Source organism: Grus americana, chromosome 1 (genome assembly GCF_028858705.1).
Source record: "Grus americana isolate bGruAme1 chromosome 1, bGruAme1.mat, whole genome shotgun sequence".
Classification (NCBI taxonomy): Eukaryota; Metazoa; Chordata; class Aves; order Gruiformes; family Gruidae; genus Grus; species Grus americana.
In genome coordinates, this window is record NC_072852.1 from 81,581,308 (window position 1) to 81,595,356 (window position 14,049).

Here is a 14,049-nt window from a genome sequence, read left to right on the forward strand (position 1 = left end):
TTTTCCAAGTTATAAAAAAAATTAGGCTTGTGTTTATTCATCATGAATTTCTCACTTGATGAAGTCAACTCTGTAGTAGCTGTATCCTCTAATGAATATTGTTATTTTGAACTGCAAACTGCTCTCAGCAGGAGCTCTGTCTTGCCAAGTGTCTGTCCAGATTTAATGTGGCTTGCCCATGAAGTGACTCAGGTGCTGTGTACTACCAGCAGTACAAACAGATGAGTTTGCCAGCCCCCAAAATTAAAGCAGGACAGCCCCGCCCGCCCCCAATTCAACTTTGAAATGCAGTATGTGTTAGTGGGGAGTGGAGGAAGTTAAAGCAGTGTTTCTTTAAGGCACTTCAGCTCCTCAGTGCACCCAGATGACCTCTTAAAGTCTGGGATTTTTCCTTCCTTTTCCTCTCTTTTTTTCTTATGAAAGGCTTCTTGGTTTTTTGTGGGTTTTTTTCTTTCCTTTTTTTTTTTTTTTTTGACTTCTCCAGCACTCAGGACTTAAAAACAAACTGCTGTAATGTTGAGCTGCCTTAGCGTTACTATGGAAGACAGCATGAAAGCTGTAACCACAGAAAAGATGATTTTCCATCTGTACAGCAGGCATTTGGCTGGCAGATTCCTGCAGGTGCCTGAACATGTCTCAGAAAGTTTCTCCCTGGCTACCTTAAGAGGGTTCCTTCTTGGTAATCTAATTAGTGCATTGAAGTATGTGGAAAGGATTATAAATAGTGTAATTCTCTGGCTTTCTTAATTACAACCAGAATCTTTTTCTATTTGTATATCCAAAAGTTATTAGTTATCTGCTCAGAGAATGTTTAATAACTACGCTGTGGAAAATGACACCACCTTCTTAATACAGATTTACTATGGTACATTCCAGCTGGTATGCACATGCTCCAATGCAGGCTCTGAAAACATGTATGTACACTTCAAAAGAGGGAGAACTCTAATTTAGTAGAAGTCAACAGAGCTTCTCACATGCTTTAAGATAGGCAGGTGTCCTGAAGTTTGAAGAATCAGAACCGTACTCCTCAAAAAACCATATTAAATATAAAGGGGTTCAAACTGCACTACCTCTGCCATGGAAATTTACTACTGGAAATTCTGAGCAATCGATCCCAAGCACCTCTGCCAGTTAACACCAATTTACTGGAGTGACTATTTAACTCAAGCTCAATGGTACAGAATAGTCCAGTTTGCAGCAAAACCAATAAGCATTATCAACAGCAAGAGATGAGCATGGAAGGGCCAACAGAAGAGAAGCCTCCTACATATTGTCCTTCTTTCCTCAAGAAAAAATACCCAGAAAGGACAGAAAAATTGCTGTGCCATGGGTTGCATTTCTGGCAGACTGACAGTGCTGTTGGAAATGCTTTTGCATGTATTCTAACATGCTACAAATTCTGGAAGTGGCTTCATATAAAATACCACAAGCCTTTGATATGTCTTTGCAGTTTAATCTGTGCGCTTGCCAAATTAGGTGAAACAACCTTGCATTTGACTGGAGCAGGTAAATGTAGTTAGCATTTAATTCCAACTCTCATTCAATCTTTATTTTCACTTTTCTTCATATTTAAACCATTCAGGTCATTTGTATCAAGTTCAGCAAGCTTGCAGTTTCTACTCAAAGCAAAATATTACCCATAATACACCCTGTGGTTTTTGTCAGGCATATAAGACTTTCAAATACTTGCTACCAAGATTTTTTTTCCTATGGTTCAGTTTTGAAAGGCAAAAGTGAAATCAAATTTCATTCCCTAGTAACTCCACATCTGTGTTTCTATGTTACAGAAGATTTGAAAAGAAAAAGAAACTGATTCACTTTGTCCTTTGTCACTGTTCCCAGCTGTGAACTGCACCTGCACCGTGACTCACTAATGCTGAGGAGGCCTAGACGTCTGGAAAGCTTAAACAACAATTTAAACAGTGTTCTTCATGTGCCTTACACAGCTAGCGAAAGACAAAGCTGATTTTATCTTGCTATTACACAAAACAATCAAGTTTTGGAAAACAACAACAAAACCCATTGAACACTTTGCGAGACGTATACGTACATTTTGAAATACAGATTCCAAGTCATCTAACTCAACGACGTAAAGTAATGCACATTTAAAACTTATTTGTTGGTCTTCATAACTGAACTCCTTTTAAATTCCTTAAGTCCAAAATATTAACGAAATATGCATGCATAAACACATCCTGAATTTTGTCCTTAATTTTTTACTCTTTACTCAAATCAAGACTGTAGCTTCTAGCATTTAAAAATATCTTGTAATCCATATCTAAACATTCAATGCAACTCAAAGCAAGCTCTGGATAACTACAGCTAAAGAATTACAAAAGAAGGAAAGGTAGAAAAAGCACACTGGCATTACATGGAAGTTTTATTACATGCAAGAATATACATGGACAGAACTGGATGCTAAAAATCATAGCTAGTTCTCAAACTGATGGCTGAAAATTCTTTCTTGTTTTCCACTGTACCTTGTTTCCCTCAGTTTGATAAGGGGTTCTTCTTCCTTTCCATTCAGATGTGAATTTGGACATTTCTGGCCTTTTGCAGTTACAGGCCTAGGAATTACTTTTATGAAGCACCAAAGATATTGTGCAGAGCAAACATGAATCACCACCTTTTAATGATTACAAATTACACTAAGACATCCTTATTAATAAACTATATGCTTTCCATTTCTTTCACTGGTGTCATTGTAATTCACATGGTGCTAAAAACCTCTTCGGAACTTCACTATGCTAGACAAAATTATGACATATTTCTCATAGATTTAGCTGAACTAGCACAAACTTTTATGGGAGCCCCTAATTCTGCTGAAGTTCCCACAAGCAGCCCCACTTTTAATTAGATGTACTTCACGGACTATTCAGCTAGACTATTAGTAAAAACAGAAACGGTAGCTATGTTCCACTGCGTTCAGTCATTTGAACACTGGTATTTGAGCTGCACTGCCCAAATAATAGCAGAATAAGTGAGCCTGTGTACTGGTTCATTTTCTTAAAGGAGACATGGGGTGTCTTTCAAAATGTCAATTACACCCTAATTGTTTTACTTTTGCTTTTAAAATATAGCACAGCCTGTGTTTCTGGGATATTTATTCATAACCTCTAGCTAGTAGAGGTTATCTCGTGTCTATAACCATGAGGTTTTATGTTCTGAAAATTTTATTGTATGTCTGTTGAGGACTTCAACAAGTGATTGTCATATGGACTAGTTCATGGTTTTGTTTCTTACTGGCACATTAGATAATCTGGCCATTTAGTGGATTTTTCTTTTCTACTAGATTCTTCTTGGTCTGTATTGTTTTGCACAACCATAGGTGATACTCTGCAAATGAAATGAATACCTGACAACCTAATGACAGGAATTTCATGTTTAAAAGATTTTTATACTGAACCACTTAAAAAGTGGTAACTCAGGGTACATGTAATATAATCTATATTTCTCTATAATTCATTGAAGTTGAGGCTTATTGAACATCCAAGTTAAGGATTAGAAACATCTATCTATTAGGAACTTTTTGTCTGTCTTCCCAGACTTACTCACCAGTGTATTTGGATGCAAATAAACAATTGGTTTATGGCCCAATAACTATATTGGCATTTTTCAAGTCTGTCATCTAAGAACAAATCCAGTTTACTGCGTTTCAAATCACTCTCAAAATATATCCTTCTCTCTCTGGAAGTTGGTGGCTCCACATCTGTTCTAGTCCTCTCATTTTCCTTTGTCACTAACACTGATGTGATGAATCTCCCTGTATTTGTTATAATGAGACAGCCAACTCATAAAAAATATATGAGGTTTTCTAGGGGAAAAGGGACCACAAGAGAAGAGATGGTTCGTGCAACAACTAAGGAGGGAAAGCATGAGTCACAGTGAGAAACATTATAAGAGCCATATGAAGGGAGTGTAGAAACAATCTGGTCTCTTATTCTGTTCATAGCTATCATCTATTTCATTTTCAACTGATTCCGGGCATGCACACAATAATTATCACAATGCCCTCATAATCCCAGTTCCCCCTTAATGATATTTTTTCTTTATTTTACTAAAGATTTGCACAGACCCTGACTGATGATTGATATCCAAAGTAGTTGATGAATCTGTAAAGCTTTGCCAGCTGCTTTCGATGGAGCTATTTACCTTTACAGTGAATCATTGGATTATTAAGAAAAAAACCAGGAACCTGTATCCTGCACCAAGGTCTGCATTACTACTGACAGAGTGAACTTTACACACACACACAAAAAGAGTCATTAACCCAAATTCCACAAATAGAAAATACTTTTAAAGTTATGCCCCTTTTGCAGATAATTAAGTAGAGTTTAAAAGAAGTCATATAGATTTTGGAGGGTATTTATACTCTTTTTGAAATGTGGATTTCAATGTGGACTTTTTGTGTCTGTAAACAAAGTCCTTTGCTAAGGACATGCTTTCGTGCTTTCATAATAAAGTTTAATATCAAAATAATTTAATTGTATTTATTTTTTTCTTGTATCTTTTTAAAAATGTTGTCAAGCTTCCATACAGAAATATATTCTACAAGAAAAAGAAATGCCAGATTTTTTAAAAAGATCACAACTGCAACAGAAAATCTTGTACTCTAAGTTTGCGCGCATGTATTGTTCGTAAAGACTTACCACACCCCACCAAAGGGCATCAGCATAGCTGGAGAAACCTGTCTTTCCATCCTCATCAACTGCATCCTTCTCAGCAAGGTAAACAAAATAGGATGAAAAGATTAATCCCAAGAATCCAATGTACAACGTGGTTATGAGTTCCTATTAAAAAAGAAAGCAAACAAGTACATAAGGGTTACATCACATGTATTCCATCATTGTAAAACATTGTAAATATGTGGAGGTTTTTTGCATCACAGTAGAAAAATTAATGTTATATTTCAGGTGTGAAATTTGCCTCCACTAAAACAGATAGTTCAGTGACTTGTTTTCTGTTCATATCAGACTACAGAATGCAAGGAGAAGCCATCATTTATAAAAAATCATTTGGACAGCTAAATGTAGGGTGAGACACCTCTCCTGTTTTATGTCTTGTGAAAGGGAATCATTCCATTTAACTGTCCACTCAAAATACAAAATGTTAATACATTTTAAACATATTAAAACAGCTTTAGAAATGCACTTTATGAACAGTATGCTAAAATAAGTTAAGAAATAACAACCATGTCTTGTGATTATGACCATATCTAAGCAATGAACTTGTGTATCTGGTATTTAGATTGCTTCAGACTGAATATTGATGCTTTAACAGCTTCATGTTAAGATAAAGTAAAATCTTAAAATAAAATGTTGGGTAGGTGTAACCTCTACTTCAGTTCTGAAAAACAAAGACTGAGTCTAGGCCATTTTATTAGAAGTGACTTTTATTAGGGCATGATACAGAGCTTGTGAATGTACCAGTTTCTCTATCAATTTTTAGATAGTGAAGTTGTATCAGAACCAATGTGACTTAGATACAGGATTATTACAGTCTTCAGGAAAAATGTGCTTGTGCATTTAAACAAGCCAAATTGTGTGGTGTCACAGATGCAAAAATGTGTAAACCTTATAAAAACAGTGCTACATCATAATCAAATGAGGTATCCATCTACCCCTCAGGAAAATCCAATACTTAGTTATGAGGGAAGATAGCTTATTTTAATCACTTAAGGTTTACAATGCTTCAATAGTTAACACATATTATATTCCTTTATTTTCTTTGCACATGTTTAGCCATCTTTTTTATGAAACATTGTAGTACTACATCTTCATTGGCATCTTCCTTAAATTCTTGACAGAGTTATTTTTCTTTCCTTGGATCCAAACCAGTACAGGAATTAAAATATTCCCATAAGAGAAATCTAAAATTAAAACCTGCCTAAGAAGGATTGCCTCTATAAAGTATGTCAGGTTTTTGCAGATTTTCTGTAACATTCTACCCACACTTAAACTGTTTGTGAGGGAAGGTTTGGGTTTTATCATCAAACTTCCTTCAGTTTTGGTTTGTTGGTTTTTTTGGTTGGTTTTTTTTTAAATCTTCTTCCTTTTCATTTCCTTGCAAGAGCTTTCTGGAAAACATAGCCCTGGTAGCTAGTAACTGCATTCAGCAGCAGGAATTATACATACTTTTCCTTCTGCTATAGCACTAATTAAAACCTAGGTTCAGCAAGTTTTTAAACAATCTTGGCACAAAGCAAAGTAGGTGTTTTCTCTCTAATCATTTAATAATAACCTAAATAATGAATTCTGATAGTATTCAGTTTTGCCCATGGGCATGTCTTTTAATCTAAGCCTTAACTTTTTGCAGGCCTGTTAGCTAAAGAAGGCAGCTGAAAGAGGAAATGAAACTTGGGGTTTCAGTAATTCAGATTTCTATGCTGGTCACCATTCTTTTCTCATCTTTTTCTCTAATGATAGTGGTACACTGTGTACTTGTAGATATGATTTCATGGCTCTGAAAAGTTCCTTGTGTTTACATTTATAGTTGACTAATTGAATTTCTCTGTTTTTTCACAACTTTTTGATTTGCCTACACAATATTTTTTCAGTGCAAGATGAAAACATTAAACACCTGAGACTTAAGGTCAGTGATCCATAGAAAACTACAACAGAAGTGGAAACTAATTCTTGTTCCCTGCTGACAAAGAAAATACGCTGCTTTTATCCCTAGTAGATTTCTGACTTCCTACCACATCAATAGAGATCTTTTAGTTACACGCTTGGCACATTGCTTACATCTCAGATATTAATTGATTTTACATGTTATTGAGGAATGGCCATCACTGCTTTATTTTAATTTTGTCTCAGAGGACAGAATTAGAAAGTGGATGATAATTGGAATACTTCTGTGTTAAGTGCTGGCTTTCTGAGAAGGGGCAGAAAAACATGCTTTTCAGAAGTGCTATGCACAGTCTTATGAGATCTTTTCAAAGAGGCTGAAATATCAACAGAACTACTCGGGTTATTTCACCTTGACACCTCTCAGGTCCAGTCCTATTCATCTAAACACTGGACTCTTGTTAAGTAAAGCCCAGATGCAAATGTAATTGCTTTAGACTTATTCTAAATGTCACTCCATGTTACATATTTATTGAGAGACAAAATACTACATGCCTATATTTAATTATTAAGAACAACGGCAGCAATCTAATACATACGGTATGGAGGAGGGAGCACAGAAGATTTTAAAATAATATGTGCTTCAAGAAATATGGATAGAGTGATGTCTACCAATGTGTCTACATGATCTCAAAGCAGAGAGTGTTTTGCAGAAATCAGGTCTTAAAACTTCACATTGATATGACTTTTTAGTGGATAGAAGCTTAAGAATAGAGTGCTGCCTAATACAAATGACTGTTTTCAGCAAGGGCTTTCAGACACATATATGCAAAGGAAACAGCAAGAACAAAAAACAAATGTACACAAAGGTAAATTTGAATATTGAGAGACCTGAGTCAACACATTGTTTTAACTTAGACAGATTTATATTCTCAGTTACAATAAGGACTACACAATATAAAATTCAACACTTAGGAAAAATAAAAGAAAACCCCAAATCCACAACTCATCAGTGACTCCCTCCTCAAAGCAGCAGAAGACCTCAGAAAGCAAGGTAAGGAGTAAGTAAAACTGAGAGGCTTACAAGCTGGAGCTGGATTAGCTAACTCAGTTTTTCAGTAAGCCTCATTATTTTTCCATGTCTTTCCATCACCACATGTGATATTGACTCATGTTTTGTTGCTTTTGGCAAGAAAAGCTTGTATAAGCTCAACCTGCTGAAAATAGAAGAGCATCCTAGCCAAATCGGGCCTGAGTGAGCTAATGCAGCTATATGTAAAATTCCAAAACACATGGAAATCATTGGTGACAACTTTAGTAAGCTCTTCTGGGCTTGCAGAGGTCCAAGTGCTTGTTATTTTCACAGGTCACAGAGATATGAATTTATTTTCTGACATTGTTTAAGGGTTTAGGGTCCCATTTTTTCTGAAAGAGTACCAAGCTCAACAAATAAATGAGGACCTTGTACTCTGCCTGTAAAGAAAAAGCAGCTGAGGTGTTTTTGTTTTGAGTTTTTTTAAAACCAAAAATTTCTTTAAGAGACTGGACAGGAATAAAGGTTCCATTTTCCCTTCCGTTTGGTACCAAGCTAGGATTTCAGCTACACTTGTCCAATGTCAATATGGAACTATGTGTTTGATTTTATTTTTTTATATTAATGTGTTAGTGGGTGATCTGCTTTGACAAGTACCACAGATCTGTACAGTTTTATATATCATCATAATCACTTCTTTGGATTAGCAGAACTTCAGGTGCATTTATTCATAAATTCACTTCTCCAAGGGTAGTTTTTTTCATTTTAAATCATTGAACTTATTTATATTTGCGACATTTAAGACTTAAGTGTTATATTTTGGAGATAGTATTTCTAGATTCTTGACTAAAACTCTGAACACCCACAGGAAAAATTTTCTCAAACACCTCTGTCAGTAAGGTTAGCAAATGTTGAGAAAGTGTATTTGGATACCAGCTCTGCCCTAGCTAGATATCCAGGCAATGCGACCATAATAAATGAAGACCACAGAGACTTGGAGCATTAAAAGTCATCCTGTTGTACAGGATGAAAGTAAGCTTTTTACTAGAGCACTTTGGAGTACATCAATGCTGCACAGCTAGCGTGACATAAAATTTCCTACAGTACTGGGGGAAAAAAATAAAGGGAAGAAAAGTAACTTTTAATATTAAATTAATCTTTTGGATTAAGTACCTCCCATTCTCTGCCCCAGAACAACACTTTTCTAAATAACAAACGAAACAATGTCTGTGTGGAAATCTATAACTATTTATCAATATCTGGAAAACAAATCTACACTCAAAGAGTAGGTTAAAGAACCACCCCTGCAAGTCTGATGTAAGATTCATAGCACAGTATTGGCCCTTCACAGTATGGTATGATATACAAGATTTTAAAGGTTAATGATAAAAGTTTATTTTTATATTCATAAAGCTAAGTTGACTTTTCATTTGGAGATTCCAGGAAGCCCCAGAAAGAAGCCTTCAGTGCGTAATTTTTAAAAGTCTGCACTAAAACGCATAAGCTTTTCCTGCTTAATGAACTTTTATACAGAATAACTGCTTCAAAGCTTTAACGGACATATAACTATTTACAGCCGAGTTTACCTCTGTAACTATACCCTTGAAAAAGTAACTTTGATTGCATATTATCATAACATAGTTAGTCTTTTTATTTATAGAATGGATTAGAAAACTCCTCACACAAGCAGAGAAAATAGAATAATTTAAATAATTGACTTGTTCTATCATGGATTTTCCACTAGTATTTGTTTTTTCACATAACAACCAAGCTAGGAACAAATCTTCTGTGAAGACAGTGGACAGTATTTGCAATATGAAAGGCAGCCCACATAACTGCATTTAATAAACTATATTGAAGGATAACATCAAAGAGTACAACAGTTAATTTCCAAAGAAATACTGATGCTGATACCCTATTAGCCACTGACCTGAAGTAAAGAATAGTGTTCCCATTTTAGAAGTAGAAAGAAGCACATGAGGACTTTTCAAGAATTTTTTTTCACTTGCAACAGTAACTGTTCTTTTATACCAGACTATGATTTGAAGTCCATGAAAAGAATATACTAAAGTAAACAAAATGCTGGGGATCTTTAAAGATCTAGTACCTGACGATGTATGAAAACAACTGATCCTAACAGTCGCCAGGTGCCACCCTGTCGATCTACATGAAGCATGCGAAGTATCTGGAGAAACCGGATCCCCCTGTATGAAAAATAGGACATTAAATAAAACTAATGATTGAGAACAATACTGCTCTATGTATACAGAGTTGACTATGTTCACTAACATACTACCATATTAGAGAACTGTGATAGTATTGCCCCTGGCTAAAGTTGCATCTTAGACTTGAGGCATCTCAGTAGACAGTATGTTTAGATCACATTTCATTATATTCAAATATATTCAGAAATACTGACTAGGACAACAGTTACTTAAAAGAAAAACAAACAAAAAAGTTTAAAATGTATGCTTTGAAATGCAGAGGAAACTTGCATATTTTCCTGATTATGATTCTCAAATGCTTCCTTTCCAAGCAAAACCAGTGCTTCAAGCTTTGTTAACGTAACTATGAGCAAACTTTTTTCTCTATTTTCCAAAAGCAGAATGTGAATCAAACATGGTATTACTGAAGTCCTATTTCTGTAAGTTATAGAAATCATCTAATTGGAAATAGATATCATCTTATGTGATTTTAGGACAATAACTGAATTATAAACTCCAAATATTTTCAACTAAAGAAAAATAATTATCCATATGGTTCTTCAGCAGAATTTTATTCAATGGAAATATTTCATTCCAGTCACCCCTTCAACAATGAACTTTGTTTGCCTACACTCATCTTACTAACTTATCACTGAAACAAAAGAGTGAAAAGCATGTTGAATTCATCTATCTGAAAAATTTTCACTAAAAAGTATTATTCACTAAGTATTTTTAGCTCTTTTTAGCTATCCTTAAAATTTTGTTATTGTTTTTGGTTTTTAATTCAATCTTCAGGCAGGAAACTCAGCATGGTGCTGTCCTCAATCACTAGGAAGGCATACTGTCTTCTGAAAGACCCAACTTTTCCTTTATTCAGAAAGCAGGTTTTCTGAGCTTTAACAGCTGATAGTCAAATGATCAAATGCTTGCCATTTTTTTGGAAAGCACACAATAATCCTGATTATCAAATCACATATCAGTGACTGGGTATATGAACACCACATTTTGTTATTTCTTTGATATGCCTTTGGAATAATAATTGTAATTAGCTGGAAACTTTAAAATATCCACTTAAAACCTGTTAATAAAAATAGGAGTCCAAGAAGAATTACAAGACTACCAAATACATGAGCACCAATAGACTTATGTAATGTAATAGCTCATTGCTTGCTTATGTCAGGAGGGGAGAGTTACACGTAGCTCCCCTGTACAATTGTCAGACACACCTCCTGATGCCTTGACCCAATGGCAGTTCTTGCTTTTCCTGTTTCTGTTGTATCTGAGATGGTTATGGCTATGTTACTGCCAAGTGCTGACATGCGTGTTATAGGCTGGCAATTTTACAAATACAGATTTAAAAAACAAGATAGTGAACAAGAAACTCAAGATACATGAACATGTGAACATGCACAACCCATTTCTGCTGAAAAAAGAAATCAGTTAGAAAGAAAACCATTTTTATCAATTTGGTGAACTTAAAACAGTAAGGACAGAAGTATGTAGGACTCTGCTGTGAACTCTGCAGTGCTTCTAGGTTTCAGTCTCACTGGTTGCCGCAGGGATGAAAATGTCAACCTGTCATACCTGATGGGCCTGGAGCTCGCAACTTCATTCTACAAGAAAACAACCTAACATGCGCACACCCATGCTTTCTGAGATTGCTGGGATTTAAGAGAGGTCCAAAGAGGACCATAACAGTATACCTTAAAAGCAACAAAAGCAAAGGTAAGGATACAAGATTAATTACTTCTTAATTCAAAAAACAGCCGCTCACATCACAGTTCTGAGGAAACCTGATGGGACAAAGACTTGCTTGACCCAGATAGTTCTTCAATGGGGCAAAAACAACACTGCAGAGATGTGGCTTAAGTTTCTCTGGCAGAAAGCATTCCGAGCTGTAGGACAGTGACTGTATAACACCAGGAAAGGCTGCACTGAGCCCAAAGCCACCTGGGTTCACATATAAACAAACAACGGGCCTTTTCATTAAAGTTCTTCCTACACTTCTAGTTAAATTAAACAAAATCTTTGGAATTTTCACATTCACCCTCCTCTTCCTTTATATAAGCTGATGAATCACATTCATGCTGCCTGTGTGAGTCTTTATCATCATGTAAGGATTAACATTCTACGGTAATAGTTACCTTAAAAATACTTTGTACATGTAGTTCCCTCCGTGTTTGTCTACACAGCTAAACAGTTTAGACAGTACTGTACATTCTCACTTCCCAGTGATTAGACTGCATTGGAAATCAGAGGCTCGTAACAGAACATGCAGCACATCTTGTAACTTAAGTTAGAAGGAATGGGAAGTACACCTACTCTGCTTATCATTCCTTTCTTCTATTTACCTACTTCCCAAAACAAGCATGCAGTATTGATGCAAGCTGAACAAACAATGTAGACATCAAATGTTTCTGGTTCATGTATGGTATGAGTTGCTTATGCCAAACAAATCCACCAAAGCATAATTACTCTTTAAACAAAGTAATTACTTGTACTCAGAAAGTACCAAGTTAAGTGCTGTCTGGATTACTTCTTAAATAAACCGATGTTCTGTAATACCCTTTTGTCTCAGAAAGAGCTGTTTGAAGTTTTATATAGGACATAATGTTTCTTTAGGTTTTTTTCCTCTTGGCTTTAGCACTCCAACCACTCTTCACATGCCTTGTTTCTGTACTCGTTTCCCAACCAGTGACCAAGCACAATAACACACAGTCTTCCACTGTCCAGTGTTTCAATAAAATAACTTTTCCTATATTAGGAAAATTACATATACATCTAATTTGGAAATTGGGAAATTAGATATGCATCTAATATAGCTCAGTGTTTGTGAAGAGCTACAGTCACTAGAAGAACATACCTTATTGCAGAGGTAGCAAACACCTGCCCATTAGATCCTATGCTCAGAACAATAATTGAGGCTACTACCACAATTAGATCTGTTAAAAAAAAAAAGAAAGAAAGAAAAAAAAGAATGTATTAAATGTCAGCTCTCAGCACTGAAAACACAACAAATACAGACTGAGGAAAGCACTTTAAAAAAAGAAATTAAGTTAGCTGAAATTTGCTGGGCAGTAAGTTAATGAAACAGTTTCCATCAAAAACCCAATGACTACAGTTTCTTCCATGATGAACTTCATAATGGAAGTTTTAAAGATCCTGACAGATCAGGCAGCTTGCCACAAAAACAACAAAGGCAAAGGCATATGTACACCATAGAAATGAATTCACATTTTGGCTCAAAGCTCTTGATTTAAGAGGGAGAGTAAAGGTTTGCTTCGATCAATAATGAAGTGCATAAAGTCAAGTATCATACACATGTACACACGCATACACTCAGTTTAAAAATTGTATCAAAGCTGTAACGCCAAACTTTCAAAGTCTGGGGAACTGTCAGAGCAATGGTTGCCTAAAAAGAATCAGAGTTGTTGGTTTACTTTGTAATACAGTCTTTAATTATATGAAAATATAATTGTTTCCAGAGTTCCATTTTTTTCCCCACAACTCCACAGTTTACACAGTTCCAGCATTATACAATGCAAACGATGGATTGTGTTCACACTGCCGCCATCCCTTATTGTCTCTTATCCTTGTTCAGTGAATAGGTCTATTGCTTTTAAATTATTGAACTTGAACATTGTTCTGAGAATACATTTTTCTAATTTCCTCATGGGAATTTCAGTGGTAATCCTCTTTAGAGGATTCACTTTCAAATTCTAACCAGAAAATCAAGGATAGTTTTATAAATGGGTAGCAAACATAGACAGAATGAGGAAAAGTTTTGGTAAATTCTCCTTGCCAGCTTTAAACAGGCAGTACTTTATTCATCAGAGCACTTAACATTATATAGCACTTCAAAAAAAACTGTGCCTGCTGACTTCACTTGCAGCTGTGCGAGCTCAGAACCTCTATAACCTGACTTCAAAGTCTTCATTTGGACATCCAGAAAATGAGGCACACTTGTGAAAACTGATTTAAATGACTGCCACAGAGTTTCTGTGTGATGCCTAGGCAAGATGCAGGATAGAATCCAACTTCAAAGGCAACAACAGTTGCCTTCAACAAGGGTAACTTCTTCCTCTTTTAAGCATTCTGCCTCATACACAACCATGTAGTTGCTGCAGCAAATATTGCAGCAGTTCTATAACCAACAGCATCCTTCACTCTCTGACTTGGATTAATTTCCAGTATCAGCCTGATTTTTGCTGGAAAAGCAGGATTCCTCCCCAAGGGATAGCACTCA

General features: G+C 35.7%; 1 protein-coding gene across 8 annotated transcripts in view; it reads right to left on the bottom strand.

The window, feature by feature from the left end:
- LOC129215548 (potassium voltage-gated channel subfamily KQT member 1-like) overlaps positions 1-14,049 on the bottom strand; it is a 537,892-nt gene that overhangs the window by 470,645 nt on the left and 53,198 nt on the right. For all 8 annotated transcript variants that reach the window (XR_008580024.1, XM_054848960.1, XM_054848954.1 and 5 more), the window contains 3 exons: positions 12,667-12,745; positions 9,707-9,803; positions 4,650-4,790 (listed from right to left, as the gene is read on the bottom strand). Coding sequence is in view for 7 of the 8 variants with exons in the window: in XM_054848960.1 (XP_054704935.1) it covers positions 4,650-4,790; positions 9,707-9,803; positions 12,667-12,745 (317 nt within the window). In the remaining variant the exon portion in view is untranslated. The remainder of the gene's footprint in view (positions 1-4,649; positions 4,791-9,706; positions 9,804-12,666; positions 12,746-14,049) is intronic.